The 16,155-nt window shown below is 40.0% G+C and overlaps 1 protein-coding gene across 31 annotated transcripts in view; it reads left to right on the forward strand.

Annotated features, from left to right (window-relative positions):
• The window catches only part of DST (dystonin), a 465,208-nt gene that overhangs the window by 326,802 nt on the left and 122,251 nt on the right, over positions 1-16,155 (forward strand). For all 31 annotated transcript variants that reach the window (XM_053603771.1, XM_053603761.1, XM_053603774.1 and 28 more), the window contains 5 exons: positions 544-777; positions 1,279-1,545; positions 4,305-4,841; positions 5,870-6,046; positions 13,252-13,375. In XM_053603771.1, coding sequence (XP_053459746.1) covers positions 544-777; positions 1,279-1,545; positions 4,305-4,841; positions 5,870-6,046; positions 13,252-13,375 — 1,339 coding nt within the window. The remainder of the gene's footprint in view (positions 1-543; positions 778-1,278; positions 1,546-4,304; positions 4,842-5,869; positions 6,047-13,251; positions 13,376-16,155) is intronic.

Here is a 16,155-nt window from a genome sequence, read left to right on the forward strand (position 1 = left end):
GTGATCCTCCTGCCTCAGCCTCCCGAGTGGCCGGTGCCTGCCATGACACCTGACTAGTGTTTCTATTTTTAGTAGAGACAGGATCTTACTCTTGCTCAGGCTGGTCTTAAACTCCTGAGCTCAAGCAATCCACCCGCCTGGGCCTCCCAGACCTAGGAGTGCTAGTGAGCTCCTGCACCCAGTTAAAAAATAAAGGTTTTAAAACAGTAAATATTATCTTGTATTTATAAGCTTAAATTTAGCTGCTGTGTAGAAATTTTTACAGACTACGTACTGAATGCTTCAGTGTGTTCAGTGTTTCAGAGATTATATTCTTTTGTTAAACATGAAAATTCATGCTTTTCTTTAATATTGTTTGAGATTTTAAATTATATTAAATATTGTAATTGAAATAAACCAATTCAAATTAACGTACTGAATATGCTGTTCAGACTACACGTGCTAAACTCTCAATCTCTCTGCTCACGCCCTCTTTTACAATTACAACTCCAGAAGAGTAAAATAGATATAATCTAATAATTTGGGGTTTTTTTGTATTACAAGGAGTTACAGAACGACATGCAGGAGCGTGCACAGGCTTTGGCAGAAATAGTGAAAAACACCGAGAACTTCTTAAAAGAGAGTGGGGAGAAGCTGTCACGTGACGACAAGGCTTTGATTGAACAGAAGCTTAATGAAGCTAAGCTGAAGTGTGAACAGCTCAATTTAAAAGCAGAACAATCGAAAAAGGAGCTGGATAAAGTTGTGACGACAGCCATCAAAGAAGAAACTGAAAAGGTTCCTATTTACATACGTGGCGCATTATTGCTACGTCCAAATGATTAGCTGAACTGCTGCTTGATGTATTACTTGATACCAGGTGGTAAACAATGATTAGCACCCAGGGCTGGAATTCTGGGTTTCTAGAGGCACATATATAATTGACCAAATATTACAAAAGGCTTATAGAGTTGGCTTTGCTTAACTTTTTCTTAAAGTTTAAGAAAAGACTTTCTTACGTTTCACAAATTTCCTAAGTGGAAAGTCTCTTACTTTCCACTTACGAAATTTGTGATCACCCATCAATTATAAAATTATCGGAATGTATTTTTAAGCACAAGAAAACTTCAAAGAAACTGCCTGTTGCACTAATGTGTAATTTCAGTGTGCTAAATTTTCCACGTGTGTCACTTTTTAGTATCCTTATTCTATTTTAAAATGATCTCTGTGCTTTTGCAGTGTCTTGAAACTCTGCCTCAGCCCATGTTCAGATTCCCTCTGTGAACTTTCCCTGCCCAGGTTGCAGCTGTGAAGCAGCTGGAAGAGAGCAAAACCAAAATAGAAAACCTGTTACACTGGCTGTCAGCTGTGGGCCAAGACTCAGAAAGGGCAGAGACGAGACTCAAAGAGGTCATTGAGCAGAATGGCACCCATTTTCAAGAAAGTGATGGCAAGTCGATGATTGGAGAAGAGGATGAAGTTAATGGCAACCTGTTGGAAACTGATGTTGATGGGCAAGTTGAAACCCCTGAGGAGAATCTGAACCAGCAATACCAGAAAGTTAAGGTGTGTTGTAAACATGACAATATTGTTCACTTCTATTTCCAGCAGTCACGTGGAAACAAACTAGGGCGTTGGTTATCTTTTCAAACCTTAATGACCCCACAGAGTAAAATCCATTTTTTTCTAGGTTCATCATTATGTCAAATACTATAAGTCATTGTGAGAGTTCTAACCAAGTCAAAGAATAATGAGAAATAAATCACTAGATACAGCATTCTCCGTGTAAGTGAAACAGAACAGTTACAGAGCGATTGCAGTGGGCCAGGCACTCTTCCAAGGAATTCTGTCTAAACAAATTTAGTCATCCCAATTACTGTTCTAGGTTTTGGTTTTTCATTTTGCAGATAGGGAAACTGTAGCAGTATTAAAGGAGATTTCTCAAGTTAAATACATCTAGTAAGGGGTGAAGTTGGGACTTAAAATTAGGCCGTGTGCTCAGCCACCCTGCTAAATATTAATCCATTTTCACTTAAGTTCCTCCTGAGCTCAGCTCAGCTCAGCTATACAGCTGTTGTTAAGAAGAGGTATAAAAGTCATTCTAAAAAGTCTCTGCATGATCGTTAAAGCTCACATTAATGCTACTGTAGGAACAAGGGCAACTTTTGTACAGCCATTTCTCAAGAGTGTCATACAACTGATAATTTTGTTTCAATATTCAGCCTTTGGTAGTTGGACAACTGGACTTTAGAAACTTTGGCAGTTCTGTTTATTTCCCTCCCACTCTTAGTTTTTGGAATCTCTGGCATAGGATATGGGGTTTTTATAGAAACTATAAATTATTCCAGAAGAAGGGTGGGAGTGTTCACTCTGTCATCATATCAAGGAACTGTTAGAGGACCTTATTATGAAAAATCAGATCTCTTAAAATGAAAAAAATCTGATGAATTCCTAAAGGAACTTTATGAGCCAGTTACAGTGAAGTCAAGAAAGGTTAGTAACTTGTCCACAGTAGTAAAAAATACCAGTAAAAGGTGTCACACAGGAAAGTCTTTGTTTTTAGTCATGGTGTTCCTTCCTGATCTTTTTACCTCTAAGAATATAGGAATCTGAATATGTTTTAGGAAATTCTCATCTCTGGGCAGAGTGGAGAAATGGCCAAACGGCCGGAACCAGTGATTTCTAGCTCTGAGTAGTTGTGCCATGGGTCTTCAGCAAAGCCATTCTCCTCCTTACGCCTTAGATTCCTCAACTGTAAAAGGAAAGGGATGGATTTGATAATTTACAAGGTATTCTATATATCTGTCCGTGCTGTTGTGTGCAAAGCTCCTCTGGAGGCTAGCATGTGAATATAATTCAAATACCAAAGATAGTCTGTGGGAGAAATATTATTTAATCAAAAACTGTGCCTATAAGGCTGCAGGCATTGTTACAGACCTGAGGATCCCGATGTTAAGGAGCCTATCGTCAGCTGGTTAATTGGGAGCAGACGCAGTGAGGGAGCAGTTGCCCTACACCAGTGCTTCTAACTCCTTTTCACTTCACAGCACACAGTCCTTGTACTCAGCCCCCGAGTGCTAGCACCTTTCTGGGTTCTTGGGATTCCCTATCCTGGCCCCACAGATAAGAACTAATTTAGATGGGGTGTTAAAAGGTGGTGAGTGCTAAGGGAAAAAAAATTGGGGAGTTAGAAGAGGATGGTTGAGTGTGGGGTTGGAGGCCACTTTTCAGTGTTTAAATAAGGCTTAAAGGAGATGACTGATGAAAGATGTTATAGACAAAGAGTAATATAAGAAAAAGGTCCTGAGGATCTTCCAAGGTGGGGAGAAGAGTGAGTGTAGCAAAGAGGTTAGAGGTTGTGGAAAGAGCTCTGTTACCGGCTGCATGTAAACTATTATAAGAAACAGAGAAAGTTGCCTCAAAGGATTATTTTCCTTTTTGCCACCTTTGTGTGGCATATTGGGGTGAATGCGAAGAGATTGTATGGCTGGAAGGAAAGGGACGTTAGCCACCTGCTGCCCTCTTAAGGCTGTGGGGACCAGTAGCTCTGGGCATATGTGACCTGCTCACAGTACACCCATCCAGGAGCTTTGCCTTTCTGCCTGCAGGGTGGATTTGATCTCTGGGATATGCTAGACTCTGCAGTATGTGATCTCATATACTCCTTACAGCAAACCCGGGGTAGGTAGGAGTTATTACCTCCATTTTCATAGGCAGGAAACGGAGGCCCCGTGCAGCTAAGCAGCTCCCTCTGCTACTCTCTTCGTATCTTCCTTTAACTTCCGTTGAGCCTCTCTGAATGCACAGTGTTCTTACTTAATTATTGTTGAAATGTTTTTATAGCTTTAAAATGACACACTCTTCGTTCTGCATCAGTGTTTTTCTAGGATCATTTCTTAATAAAAAAAATAACATACTTATTTGCTCAACGTTTAGGTACCAACGTTAGTAGTCCTTTTTGGATAGCTTGTAAGGAAGCAGTGAATAAAATGGGATCAAATGATAGATGCTTATGAATTGGAACAGAAATTTGTTACATTTTTTCCAAATTTTGCAAAACCAGTATCTGTCCCGTGTGATTATCTAAATGCTTTCTAGTGAAGGTTGGAAACCTTAAAAATAAGATTAGTGTGCTCAAAATGCAGTTCTTGCTATTCTGAAATTCATCTGGGAAAGGGGGATATTGTGCAGCTTGAAAAGGGGAGTGAGAAACAAGTTGTAACCTTTGTGGATCTTTGAATCCTGTCAGTCCTGAAGCAACAGGGAGCTGTCACAGTGTCATTCTGTCACTGCGTGCAGGTCACCGTCAGTTTCTTTCTACATAGGCCCAACACGAGAAGATCGTCTCTCAGCACCAAGCCGTCATCATCGCCACTCAGTCCGCACAAGCCTTGCTGGACAAGCAAGGCCACCATCTCTCTCCCGAGGAGAAAGAGAAGCTGCAGAGGAACATGAAGGAACTGAAAGCTCATTATGAAACGGCCCTGGCTGAGTCAGAGAAGAAGGTGAAGCTCACGCACTCCCTGCAGGAAGAATTAGAGAAGTTTGACGCCGACTATGCCGAATTTGAGCACTGGCTGCAGCAGTCGGAGCAAGAGCTGGAAAACCTGGAGGCCGGCGCAGATGACTTCAGTGGCTTAATGACCAAACTGAAGAGGCAGAAGAGTTTCTCAGAAGACGTCATTTCTCACAAAGGCGACCTGAGGTACATCACCATTTCTGGAAACAGAGTGTTAGAAGCTGCCAAATCTTGCGGCAAGAGAGATGGCAGTAAGGCTGATATTGACACCTCTGCCACCCACCGAGAAGTTCAGAGCAAACTGGATCACGCCACTGACCGCTTCAGGTCTCTCTACTCTAAGGTAATTTTATTTTTTAAAGGACAGAGAAATCTGAGACTGTCCTCTTCACTCTGTCCTCTTAAGTTTTCTTTTGGCATTAGAAGCAAGAAAATCTAAACCAGAAGCAGGGAAAAAAGGTAGTTTTCTGACACCTCCCTTGGTTTTATTCATCTTTGTTGACTTCTAAAGAATGCGCTTTAAGATAGAGGCTTAAAGGTATTTTATTTACTCAGTTTTGAGAGAGTGGTTTTCAGGACACCGCAGCTCTAGAACATGTTCATATCCAGTCTGACCACCAGATGGCATTTGTGTACTGAGGAAGCAAAAATAGTTTGCAGCCTCTCAAGCTTGGGAACCGAAGATTCGTCTCAGGCTGTTCTGTTCACAACTACTACAAGTACTTGTTTTACAGGTATTTGATCAGTATATTATTTTAATACGTAATGACCAACAGACTTTTTTTCTTCTTTTACTTCTGTGGACGACAAGTAAAAGGGTTCTGTTTAAAAAGAAAATCTAAGAATATGTTCCCCTGTTTGCATCATAAACTGAACAGACTTACCAAGTAGAAAGATTTGAAGACCATTATCGTCTCTTGGGCATTACTTCATTCAAATAGACGGCCTTCCTTGTGTTAATCTTGTGCAATATGGAGAAAAAATTTACCAAGCACCTTTAAAACTGTCCATCCAATGCGTATCTGTACACAGGTTGTATAAAGCCCACTGGCAATGGGCGTGGCAGATCTGTTTCCTATGATGATTGATATCTTTAGCCTTCATTCTGGTTTAAAAATTAGCCCTTGTAAATACGTTTTTGATTTTTGAGTTGGTAAAATCTAGAACACTCTCCCTATTTTTAAGGCTACTCTTTTGTCTTCTTAGAGAATATTTCTTCATATAAAGAAGAAAATCTTAGCCCCTTACAAGAGATTTCGTAAACTTTGAAGTCTGTTTTTTTCCAAGTTAGATCACAGGCTGTAAAATTGTTTAATGCAAATGAAAATAATAGGTTTTAATCTCCTACCCCTTTTCTCTTTTAATTTTTAGTGCAATGTTCTTGGAAATAATCTTAAAGATCTGGTGGATAAATACCAACACTATGAAGATGCTTCACGCGGGCTCATTTCCAGCCTCCAGGCCTGTGAGGCCACAGCAAGCAAACACTTATCTGAGCCTGTTGCTGTAGACCCCCAAAATCTGCAAAGACAACTGGAAGAGACCAAGGTAAGGGGAGAGAGAGAGAGATCCAACCTCTCAATAGTCTTCCTGAAAGGATTACTGTTTCCCATAATTTTGTGAAAGCTTCACTTAAGGTAGGGGAAGAACAATGTGAAAGTGTACTTCTCCCTCCAAGGGAAGTTATGACTATTTCTCTACAGTCCATTCATTCCCACCCTCACAGCCCCATGCTATCATTTAACCGGTTTGACATTGCTGTGAGGGTTTGTCACCTGCATTCTACTATCCCCTCTACCCCCCACCCCAGAAAACCCAATATTGTCCAGGCCACTTTATATTTATTTATTTTTCACATTGTTTTTCTCCTCCATTAAAATTATGCTCAGAGGGCAGATGTTTGTGTCTGTTTTTTTCATTGCTGTTTTCACATCATCTAGAACATTACCTGGCGCAGTGTAGGGACTCAGCATTTGTTCAAGAATGGGCAGGTGGAAGGGAAGAAGGGATGTCACTGTCATATTTGGGTGTTCTAAGGACCAGGAGTAGAGTTCACATTGAGTGTCCCATAATTCATAGAGACACAAATTTCAATTATTACCTAGCATAGTTCTCAGAAAGCCTTTCTGCTCTTCCAGAAATACGTATTATGTCGGAATTACATCATCAGGGAGGGTTTCTTTCATGCTTACAGTGGCAAAGGAAATCTCTTAATTTATTTTTTAAATTTAAAGCATATTTAACTTTAAGGTAAAGGGGAAGAAAGTTTAGAATAGTTTATTCTTATTCAGTACAACCAATTATTGTACAGTTTAAAAGTTTCATTATTTCATAAATTTATTCTGTGATTCCTTTTAGCAATGAGTAATAGTAGCTTAATTACTGATTAAACAACTGCCTTTCAGAATTTAATCGCATGTTAGTTAAAGAGTCAAAATCTTCTTTGCCATGTTTATAAGCTTATTGGGCAAGCTTGAAGTCAGGCATGGGCTGAGACCAGTGACTTCTGGCTGGAAGAACACTAAGTCTTACCTGGGGTGAAATGTGGCTGGGTAAGGCCCAGCAGAGGGCCTGTAAAGGAGGTGGAAGCAGGCCGAAAGGAGGGACGGGGAGGGCACGGAAGTAAAGATGATACCTCTATCCTCTTCATATTATGCAGTTATGCAGTCCCTCAGTGGACACCGGGGAGGTGCCCTGGGCCAGATCAGCATCCCCAGATTGATGCAGCCTTCCCAGACATTCACCTGAAGGCCTCCTGCCTTCACATGTGCATTTTCAGTCCTGGATTTTTGTCTTTGTTTTTATTTTTCTTCCTCTTTTCCACAAGCACAGAAACAGATCTGCTTTAATTAAGTTTTCAGTTCCCATTTAATTAAGTGTTCAAGGACACTATCTGTGGTGGGGGCAGAGATACATTAAGGCCATTATTTTGGTAGGAATTACCACTAGTTTAAAATGATTAAGATCGCCTGTATTACATTTAATTAGCAAATTTGGTATTTTAATATGGGAAATATATAAAATAGAAATATATTTAAAGTTAGAGCTATATTAGGAAACTGATTATATCCTCTATAAAAATAATTTTTATATAATTAGAGCAAAGAAAAAGAAAGAAAACCCAAATGAATGCTAGAATGATGTGACTTTTTAATTAAGTAGATGCATGTATTAATTTTAAAATAGAAGAACGTATTTGGTAAGTGCTATGGAAAAAGGCTCCTATAGTCCTAAGGCAGTTAAAGAATATAAAAATGAGAGAGACATCTCAGACGAAAATAAATTCCAATTAAGCTACAGAACAATTTTAAAAATTACTTGTATAAAGTTGTTCCTGGCACATGTATAAACCTTTGCTGCATAATATCTCAAGATACGTCAAGGATAAATTTTTATGAGGATTAGGTTGTCTCCACTTTTTCATTTTTATTAACAACATTTTACAATTACTTTTAACAATAACACTACTATAAAAGTCAGTCTTTTCCACATGTAACACACTATATCTTCTACTTAAATTCTATTGTATAATACGTGTAATTTTGGGACACCCAGTTATTTTATTTGAAATAATTATTTCCAATAGTGTCTTGTTGTTAACATTATTATTCAAGGAACTGTTAACATTATTGTCAATAGTCTGATACCGCTGGGCTATAATAACATTCCTCAAGAGCCCCTTCCAGGGAAATCAGTGGCTAAAACAAGATTTTACACACATAAGAGGTACAGAAAGCAGGATTCTGGGGCTAATCTAGAGGCCCTCTAGACTCAGAGTATGTTGACTGACAGTGTCTCCTTCCAGTTCGCACCAGTCCCTAGGGTGAAGTTAAGTCAGGTCACTTAACTGGACAAGTGACCATAGCTTTATGGACCTCACATTTTTCTGTCACATTTTCTCCTTTCTCCAGGCAAGGAGACAGAGGTTGTAAATCTCGCAGTATTTCCTATCACAAATGCTTCTTTCCTGTTTTAATTTCAAGGAAATCCATTCAAAATAATATAAGATACCTATGCGAATACTCGGAATTTGCAGTTTTGTTTCAGAGTGGCACTGTAAACCACAATTGTCATTAAGTTATAACTGGGTACATGTTAGGAATTAAAACTATGAACTCTCTTGAATGTGATCATCAAAAGTAAAGGCATGGATTGCTTTGAAAAGAAGTGAAGAGGAGATGTCTTTTTTATAACCTATTTCTAAGGTATTTTTTCACATATGTGTATATATATATATATATGTATGTATATTTATAAACATTTTTGTGCTGGCTTTTGTGGAGATACAAAGATGTAAAAACCCTGACTTTGCCCTTAGTCAACTCACATTCTAAGGTCACATTCTAAGGCGGTGGTGCCCTTAAATTTATTTCATCTGCTATATGACCTTGTGATGTGAATGAACTGTTCCTATAGCCTAACCTTCAATTTGGTTAAAGATAATGTTCATGTCTTAAGGGATTTGTTAGACTTTCTGTGACTAAATCTCTAGGAAAATGTCCTGAACAGATCCACTCTGATGAGGCTCCTCTGGCACCTTGACACAGCTGTAGGGACTGCAGGATTCAGACAGCATGTCCACCATAGTTTGGGGGCCTTTCCACGTATGCTGGGGCCACCTGCATGGGCCACCACTGTTTCCTGGATTATGATTAGTTGAGGAAATTTTTACCATTAGCATTGGGCATTTATTTTAAATAACAATAAATGATACTGAAGTAGAGGAAGCCCTGTTGAGGTCTTACACTTAGCTCCTTCATTTAGTTACTTATTCATTCATTTAATCAGAAAATTTTATTGGAGAGCTGTAGGCACTGATCATAGAAAGCTGAAAAGGAGGAATTCCTTAGTTCTCAAGATGGTGATAGTTGGATGGGATAGTCAAATAAATCCAATACTAGTCACAGGGTATCTAGGAACCTCCTGGAGGGCAGGGGAGTACGTAATGAAACTCGGAGTGAGGAGGAGAGTTAAGGAGGGTTTCCCAGCTGAGTATTAAATGGTGATTAAGAGCCAGGTTCTAGATGATAGAGGTTATATGTTCCATGAGAAGCTTGATATGTGGTGATGTTAAGGCATTGGGTCCCGCTATAATAAATAGCTAAGAAATAGCTGTTTTGTTGGACATTTCTGGAAGAGAAAGCAGAAAAAAGATGAGAGTAAAAATAGAATTAGGAAATAGATTTGACTGGACCTTTTATTACATGCTCACATCCTGGGCTTTGTTATGAAAGCTACTGCAAGGTTTCAAATCGTGAAGTGGTACATGGTCAGATATGTATTTTAGATAAGACATACTGGGACTCATAACAGGGAAATGGTTGGAGACGGGAGCACAGTAGGAGTCTTTAATCCAAGTGAGAGATTATCCTGCAGCGATCCAGAAATTTTGATCAGAGCAAAAGTTAGCTTTTAAAAAATATTAAGTAGGTAAAATTATCATGGCTTGATGGTCAAATTTGCAGGTGGAAAAGAAGCCTTAGAGAGGCTGCTATCTAGGAAGAGAATTGGGTTTACTACTTGGGTGATGAGATTTGACCCCGGGAGGAAGTACAGCTATTGAGAATGAGAAGATGATTACAGATTTAGCTTTTTTTGAGTTTGAGGTGACTGTTGGAAGCACCCAGATGGAAACATTTACGAGGCACCTAGAAACCTGGGCCCGTGTCCAGGGATGAGTTCATCTGAATTCTGAGTGTGAGACTTGAAGAGGAGCTAGTACCTGCTGTGAGATGGTGAGATCAACGACACGTGTAGGGCCTGTGTGGCCAGACAGCCCACTAGGCAGAGAGCGCCGCCAGGCACGGGAGGAACGCAGGGCCACACTTCTGAAGACTCACCCGTGCTTCCTGCGTCTACCTTTTCTCTCCTCCTTCCCCTCATTGTGGGACTGCCTCTGCTCACTCAGAGTTTGGCAGGGACCTCTCTTCAGTAAACTCAAGGACTCATCAGTCTTGGTTTACGTGATCCTTTCTGAAGCAATTGACACCATTAACCTTTTCCCCTTTCTCTCTTCCTTTAGTTTTGGGGACAAAATTATCCTGGACCCATTGCCACCTCCCTGATCACCTGTGTTCTCTCCTCTCCCCATTACTTAAATGTAAATACTCTTCATAATCTCCTTCTCTGCTGTCCTGTGCTTTTTCATTTAGCAGCCTCATTACGTATTCTTTTTTTTTTTTTTTTGTGAGACAGAGTCTCAGTATGTCGCCCTTGGTAGAGTGCCGTGGCATCGTCATAGCTCACAGCAACCTCAAACTCTTGGGCTTAAGCGATTTTCTTGTGTCAGCCTCCCCAGTAGCTGGGACTACAGATGCTCACCACAATGCCTGGCTATGTTGCAGTTGCCATCGTTGTATAGCAGGGTCAGGCTGGGCTACGGGTGCTGAGCCCTCATCACATATCTTGACCTCCAGTTTTCTAGCTGTGTTCAGAGTCCCCTCAGTTTCCAGCTTTGCTTATCTTTTTCTCACTTTTATTTTCAACAAAAGATTCTGACCTCTTTCAGAATCTTTGGATCCTTTCCTTCCTTTGTCCTTTGTTCCTGCCCCTGAAGCTGTGCTGTCTACTAGACTGCTCTAAGGTGATGGGAATGTTCTGTAATTGCACTGTCCAGTGTGGTAGCCACTAGTCTCCCCTGGCAGCTTAGCACTGCAAATGTGGCTGATGCAACTGAGGGGATTGTATTTTGTATTTTATTTAATTTAAACGAATTTAAATGTGAAAAGCCTATGTACCCCGTTTCCCCGAAAATAAGACATCCTCCAAAAATAAGACCTACTTACAAGAAAGATAAGACGTCCCCTGAAAATAAGACCTAGCGCATCTTTGGGAGCACACCTTAAAATAAGACACTGTCTTATTTTCGGGGAAACAGGGTAGTTAGTTGTTACCATATCTGGTAACTTTTTACCAACTCCTTTGGTCTCTTCCCAACCCTGTAACTAATTCTACTTTCATTCCCCAGATGACTAAGGAGTGGAGGAGTCCTCGGCCCCAGCAGTCCTCACTGTTTTGTTACTGCTGAAGCTGCCCCCAACTGTAGCTCCTCTTTATATCTTCCCTGTGGAATTTTCCCCATGCAGCGCTACGAACTTAATCCTGCTACAAGATATCCCTGAGCAGGTCGACGCCTTTCTCAAAAGCCTTGAATAACTAACTCCCGATTGCTGCCCATCAAATGTTAGCCTAACATTGGAGCCCTTTCCAGCTCTGTTTCTGGTTTTTCACCCAGATGTATTTTCAAACTGGACAGGGCTCTTCCCCTTCTCCTGTGATTCTTCTGTCCCCATCTCCGTGTCATCTTTTTTCTTCAGGGAAATGCTCTCCCTTCTCGAGGACCCCTCCCAGTGCCGTCCCATTGAGGTGCCCCTCATTTCCCTCCCCAGTTTTTCTTCCTCTCCACTTCTAGTTGCATTTTCTTACTCACCTTTGGCACAGCCCTAGACGTACCTCGTGAGTTAGCTTTTTGTCCGTTTTTATTTTTGTATTCTCAAGGCCTTTTGAATTTTTTAAATGTTTAGTAACTTTTATTTTTTGTTTGTTTCATTTTAAGACATTTACGAGGTACAAGTTGAATTCTGTTCCATGTTTATCTTTATAGTGGTGGAGTCTGGGCTTTTGAAGTAGGGTACATCGTACCCGTAGGTAATTTGTTATCCCTCACCCCCTCCCGCCTTCCCACCTTGTGATCTCCAGTGTCCCTTCTGTGTCCTTGCGTAGCTGTAGATAAAGCTCCAGTTTATAAGTGAGAATGTGCAGCATTTTTCTTTTCCTGAGTTACTTCACTTAGGATACTGGCCCCACTTCCATCCAAGTTGCTGCAAAAGTCATTATTTCATTCTTTCTTATTATTGAATAGTATTCTGTTATAGGTATAGGTGTACACACACACACACATTTTCTTTATCTACTCATCAGTTGATGAGCACTTAGGTCAATTTCGTGTCTTTGCAATTGTGAATTGTGCTGTTTTTAACATGTGAGTATAGGTATCTTTTTGATATAAATATTTCTTTTCCTCCAAGTAGATACCCAGTAGTGTGATTGGTGGATCAAATGCTAGATCTACTTTTAGTTTCTTGAGGAATTTCCATACTGCTCTCCATAGAAGTTGTACTAATTAATTGTACTAATTCACAGTGTGTAAGTGTTCCCTTTTCACCCCCTCCTTGCCAGCATCTATTGCTTTTTGACTTTTTAATAATGGAGATTATAATTGGAGTAAGACGGTAACTTCTGTGGAATTAACAGAAATAAACATAACTCAGCATTGAATCAGGATCTACTGATAGGGATGTCATTAATTATCTCCTTACTTGGAGTAAGAAGGGCCTTTTGGGTTTTTTGTCCTTCCATTTTTTCCTTTCCCCTCTCTCCTTCCCTCCCTTCTTTCCTTTTTTAGGGGGGGTATTGTACCAAGTCTAGAACCATAGATCGAGACATAACTCAGGCTAACATTACAGAGTTATAAGATTAAGAACCAAGCAAATTATTCTGAACCCATGACAAAGGGGTTTATTTCAAGCCTGACTTTGTACATGTCTTATGCAGCCTGTATGATGCTTTTGCTAATACTGCTTTATAACTGGCCTTATTTTAAGAACTTTGTAATAAGTTTAGGATAGTTAAGGTTTATATGATGAAAAGTTTGCTCATTTCAGTTTAACTTCATCTTAGAAATAATTTTTTCCATATCAGAAATCTATTTTTTAGTCCTACCAAGTATAACTGAAAAGCATTTAATCCCAAAGGCTCTGCAAGGACAAATATCAAGTCAGCAGGTTGCTGTCGAGAAACTGAAGAAAACGGCTGAAGTGCTTTTAGATGCCAGGGGTTCTCTACTTCCTGCCAAGAATGATATCCAGAAAACACTCGGTAAGGTGTTCACTTCCCCGCCTCCTGTCTCGCAGGTGAATTCTACATACAGCTATTCTGACCGATGGGGAGAAAGCGTTCACTACTATAGAGTTTATTATTTGTGATTTTTCTTTGTGAAATGGTGTTGCTGAATCTGGGAAAACGCCTGCCTTCTTTGGCAGTATCAGAATATTAGGAGGGGGAGCTATGCAGCTTGAAATGAATTTATTTTCATTTTCATTTTGTATTTATAAAATGTAACAGAAACTCATTATGTAACACCCACCACAGGAAGTAGAACTCCACAAAATTCTCTGGGTTGACGGGATTGGGCAGAGATCGACTTTCACCATGGCCTGAAAATAGACTCTCTGAGGGTCTTTATCAGTAGTGGGGACACAGGGTTTAGGAGTTGAGAGTCATGCTTTGAAGCAGTGTTGTTACTTGTCTGTGCTCTGGAAGAAGTTTTTGAGTGGCCTTACTCAAAGTGGGTGTCCTAGTGACCCCAATTCTTTAGGAATGCTAGAAACTCGTAAGTAGATACAGTGGCACTTCTGTGCCCTCTTGCATTAGATGAATGCATTTCTTGAGAGAACTATATTATGTATTTTTTTATCCACTCGTAGTATTTAGTTTATGCTGAATGTACAGTAGATTATCAATAAGTGTTTTTTTACTGTCTCATTGTATGTATTTTTTGTTTTTAGTTTGCTGCTTTTCATAATATTTAATGTGTGAGTCAAGGTTATTATATATTTCCATGTGTGAATGTGTGAAATAAAAACCTTCCACAGCAGATGATGAGACATATGTTTCATACCACACAGAGCATGAATTAAAATCTGGGTAGAAATTTTATATGAAGAGGAGGCTGGAACTTTGCTTTTCTAAAATGGTGCTGTAGAAGGGAAACACACCTTCAAATAGGCACAAGTATTATATATGCATATAAATTATGTATACATATAATTATATGTACATATTGCTACGTTATTATGTGTACTGTCATTATAAAATACAAAAATACAGAATTTTAAGGTCTAAGATGAGACTGTGAACACATTTCTCATATTTTGTTTTTCCATCCCAATGTGTCTCTTGTAGATCTACATTGGAAGCTAGTCCCGTAAGAACTTACTTGGGTATAGGGATTTAAAAGACAAAGACAGGCTATCTTATTTGTATTTCTGTTATTTGAAGAAGCATTTTAATATTTTCCCATCGTTAAGTATACATAAGTTTCATATTGTTTAAAATTCATTTGTCACATTACTTTAAGACATTGAAACCTTTCTGCCATAATTTTCTAGAAATATGTGAAAGTGTATTTAAGATATAGAGTTTCTTCAAGATATATCTGACTTCTAAGAAAACCAATGACTTTGAAACAATAGCACACTTACAGTAGGTTCTTTTTGTACCATTTTCTAAAATATTTTTAGTTACTAAAAAACAAGAATTTACTCTAATAATATTTCATCACCAAGAAGTACAGAATAAACAGTGTCTTTGTTCAGGCTACTATAAGAAAAGTACCATCGATTGTGAGGCTTAGACAACAAACATTCATTTCTCATAGTTTTGGGTGCTGGAAGGCTGATACCGGGTGCCAGTGTGGTCAGATTCCTGGTGGGGCCACCTCCTGGCATACACATTGCTGCTTTCTTGCTGTGTCCCCACATGGTTGAGAGTGGTAGAGAGAGATCATCTTGGTCATGTCTCTTCTTATGAGGACACTAATCCCCTTCGCAGGGGCTCCACCCTCATGACCTCATTATGGTCTTAGAGAGACAGGAAAAGCATGTATTTTTCCTACTCTCTTGTGCCCTTCACCACAACAAAGATCACTTCTGTCAGCAGATGTGCAGCATGTCTTCCCCATGGTCCACACACTTCTCCAGTGTTTACTAGATAGGTGTCCTGCAATTCAGTTCAGTTCTGACACTCTGTGCCTGGAGTTATCATCAGACCTTAAAAGTTAAGGGCTCATGGCTCGGTGCCTGTAGTTCAAGTGGCTAGGGTGCCAGCCACATACTCCAGAACTGGTGGGTTCAAATCTAGCCTAGGCCTGCCAAAACAACAATGACAACTATAACCAAAAAATAGCCAGACGTTGTGGCAGGTGTCTGTGGTCCCAGCTACTTGGGAGGCTAAGGCAGGAGAATTGCTTAAGCCCAGGAGTTGGAGGTTGCTGTGAGATGTGACTCCACAGCACTCTACCCAGGGCGACAGCTTGAGGCTTTGTCTCAAAAAAAAAAAGTTAAGGACTCAGCCTCACAAGACTGTCCCCATTCCAGGGGCCAATCCCAAATCCTAGGTTGTGAGCTATACTTCAGACTGATCAACTATAAACCAGGGTTCCTATAACCCTCTTTGGGTTTGATGAATTTGCTAAAGTAGCTCACAGAACTTAGGGATACACTTTACTTACATTTACACATTTATTATAAAGGTTATCACAAAGGATATAGAAAACTAGCCAGATGAAAGCGATCTGGCTTAGAATGAGGTAGGAGAGAAGGGGAGTAGAGTTTCCATGCTCTCTCCGGATGCACCACCCTCCAAGAACCTCCAAGCATTCAGCCACCTGGAAGTTCCCTGAGCCTAGTTTTTTCGGATTGTACAGAGGCTTCATTACATAGGCACAATCAATTATATCACGACCACTGATATCCACTCAATCCTCAGACCCTCTACTTCCCTGGAGGTAAGGGAATGAGACTGTCAGTTGCAGCCTTCCATCACATGGTTGGTTCCCCTGGCAACCTGTCTCCATCCTCAGGCTGTGTAGGAGTCCA

The sequence above is a fragment of the Nycticebus coucang genome, chromosome 9, assembly GCF_027406575.1.
Source record: "Nycticebus coucang isolate mNycCou1 chromosome 9, mNycCou1.pri, whole genome shotgun sequence".
NCBI classification, from domain to species: domain Eukaryota; kingdom Metazoa; phylum Chordata; class Mammalia; order Primates; family Lorisidae; genus Nycticebus; species Nycticebus coucang.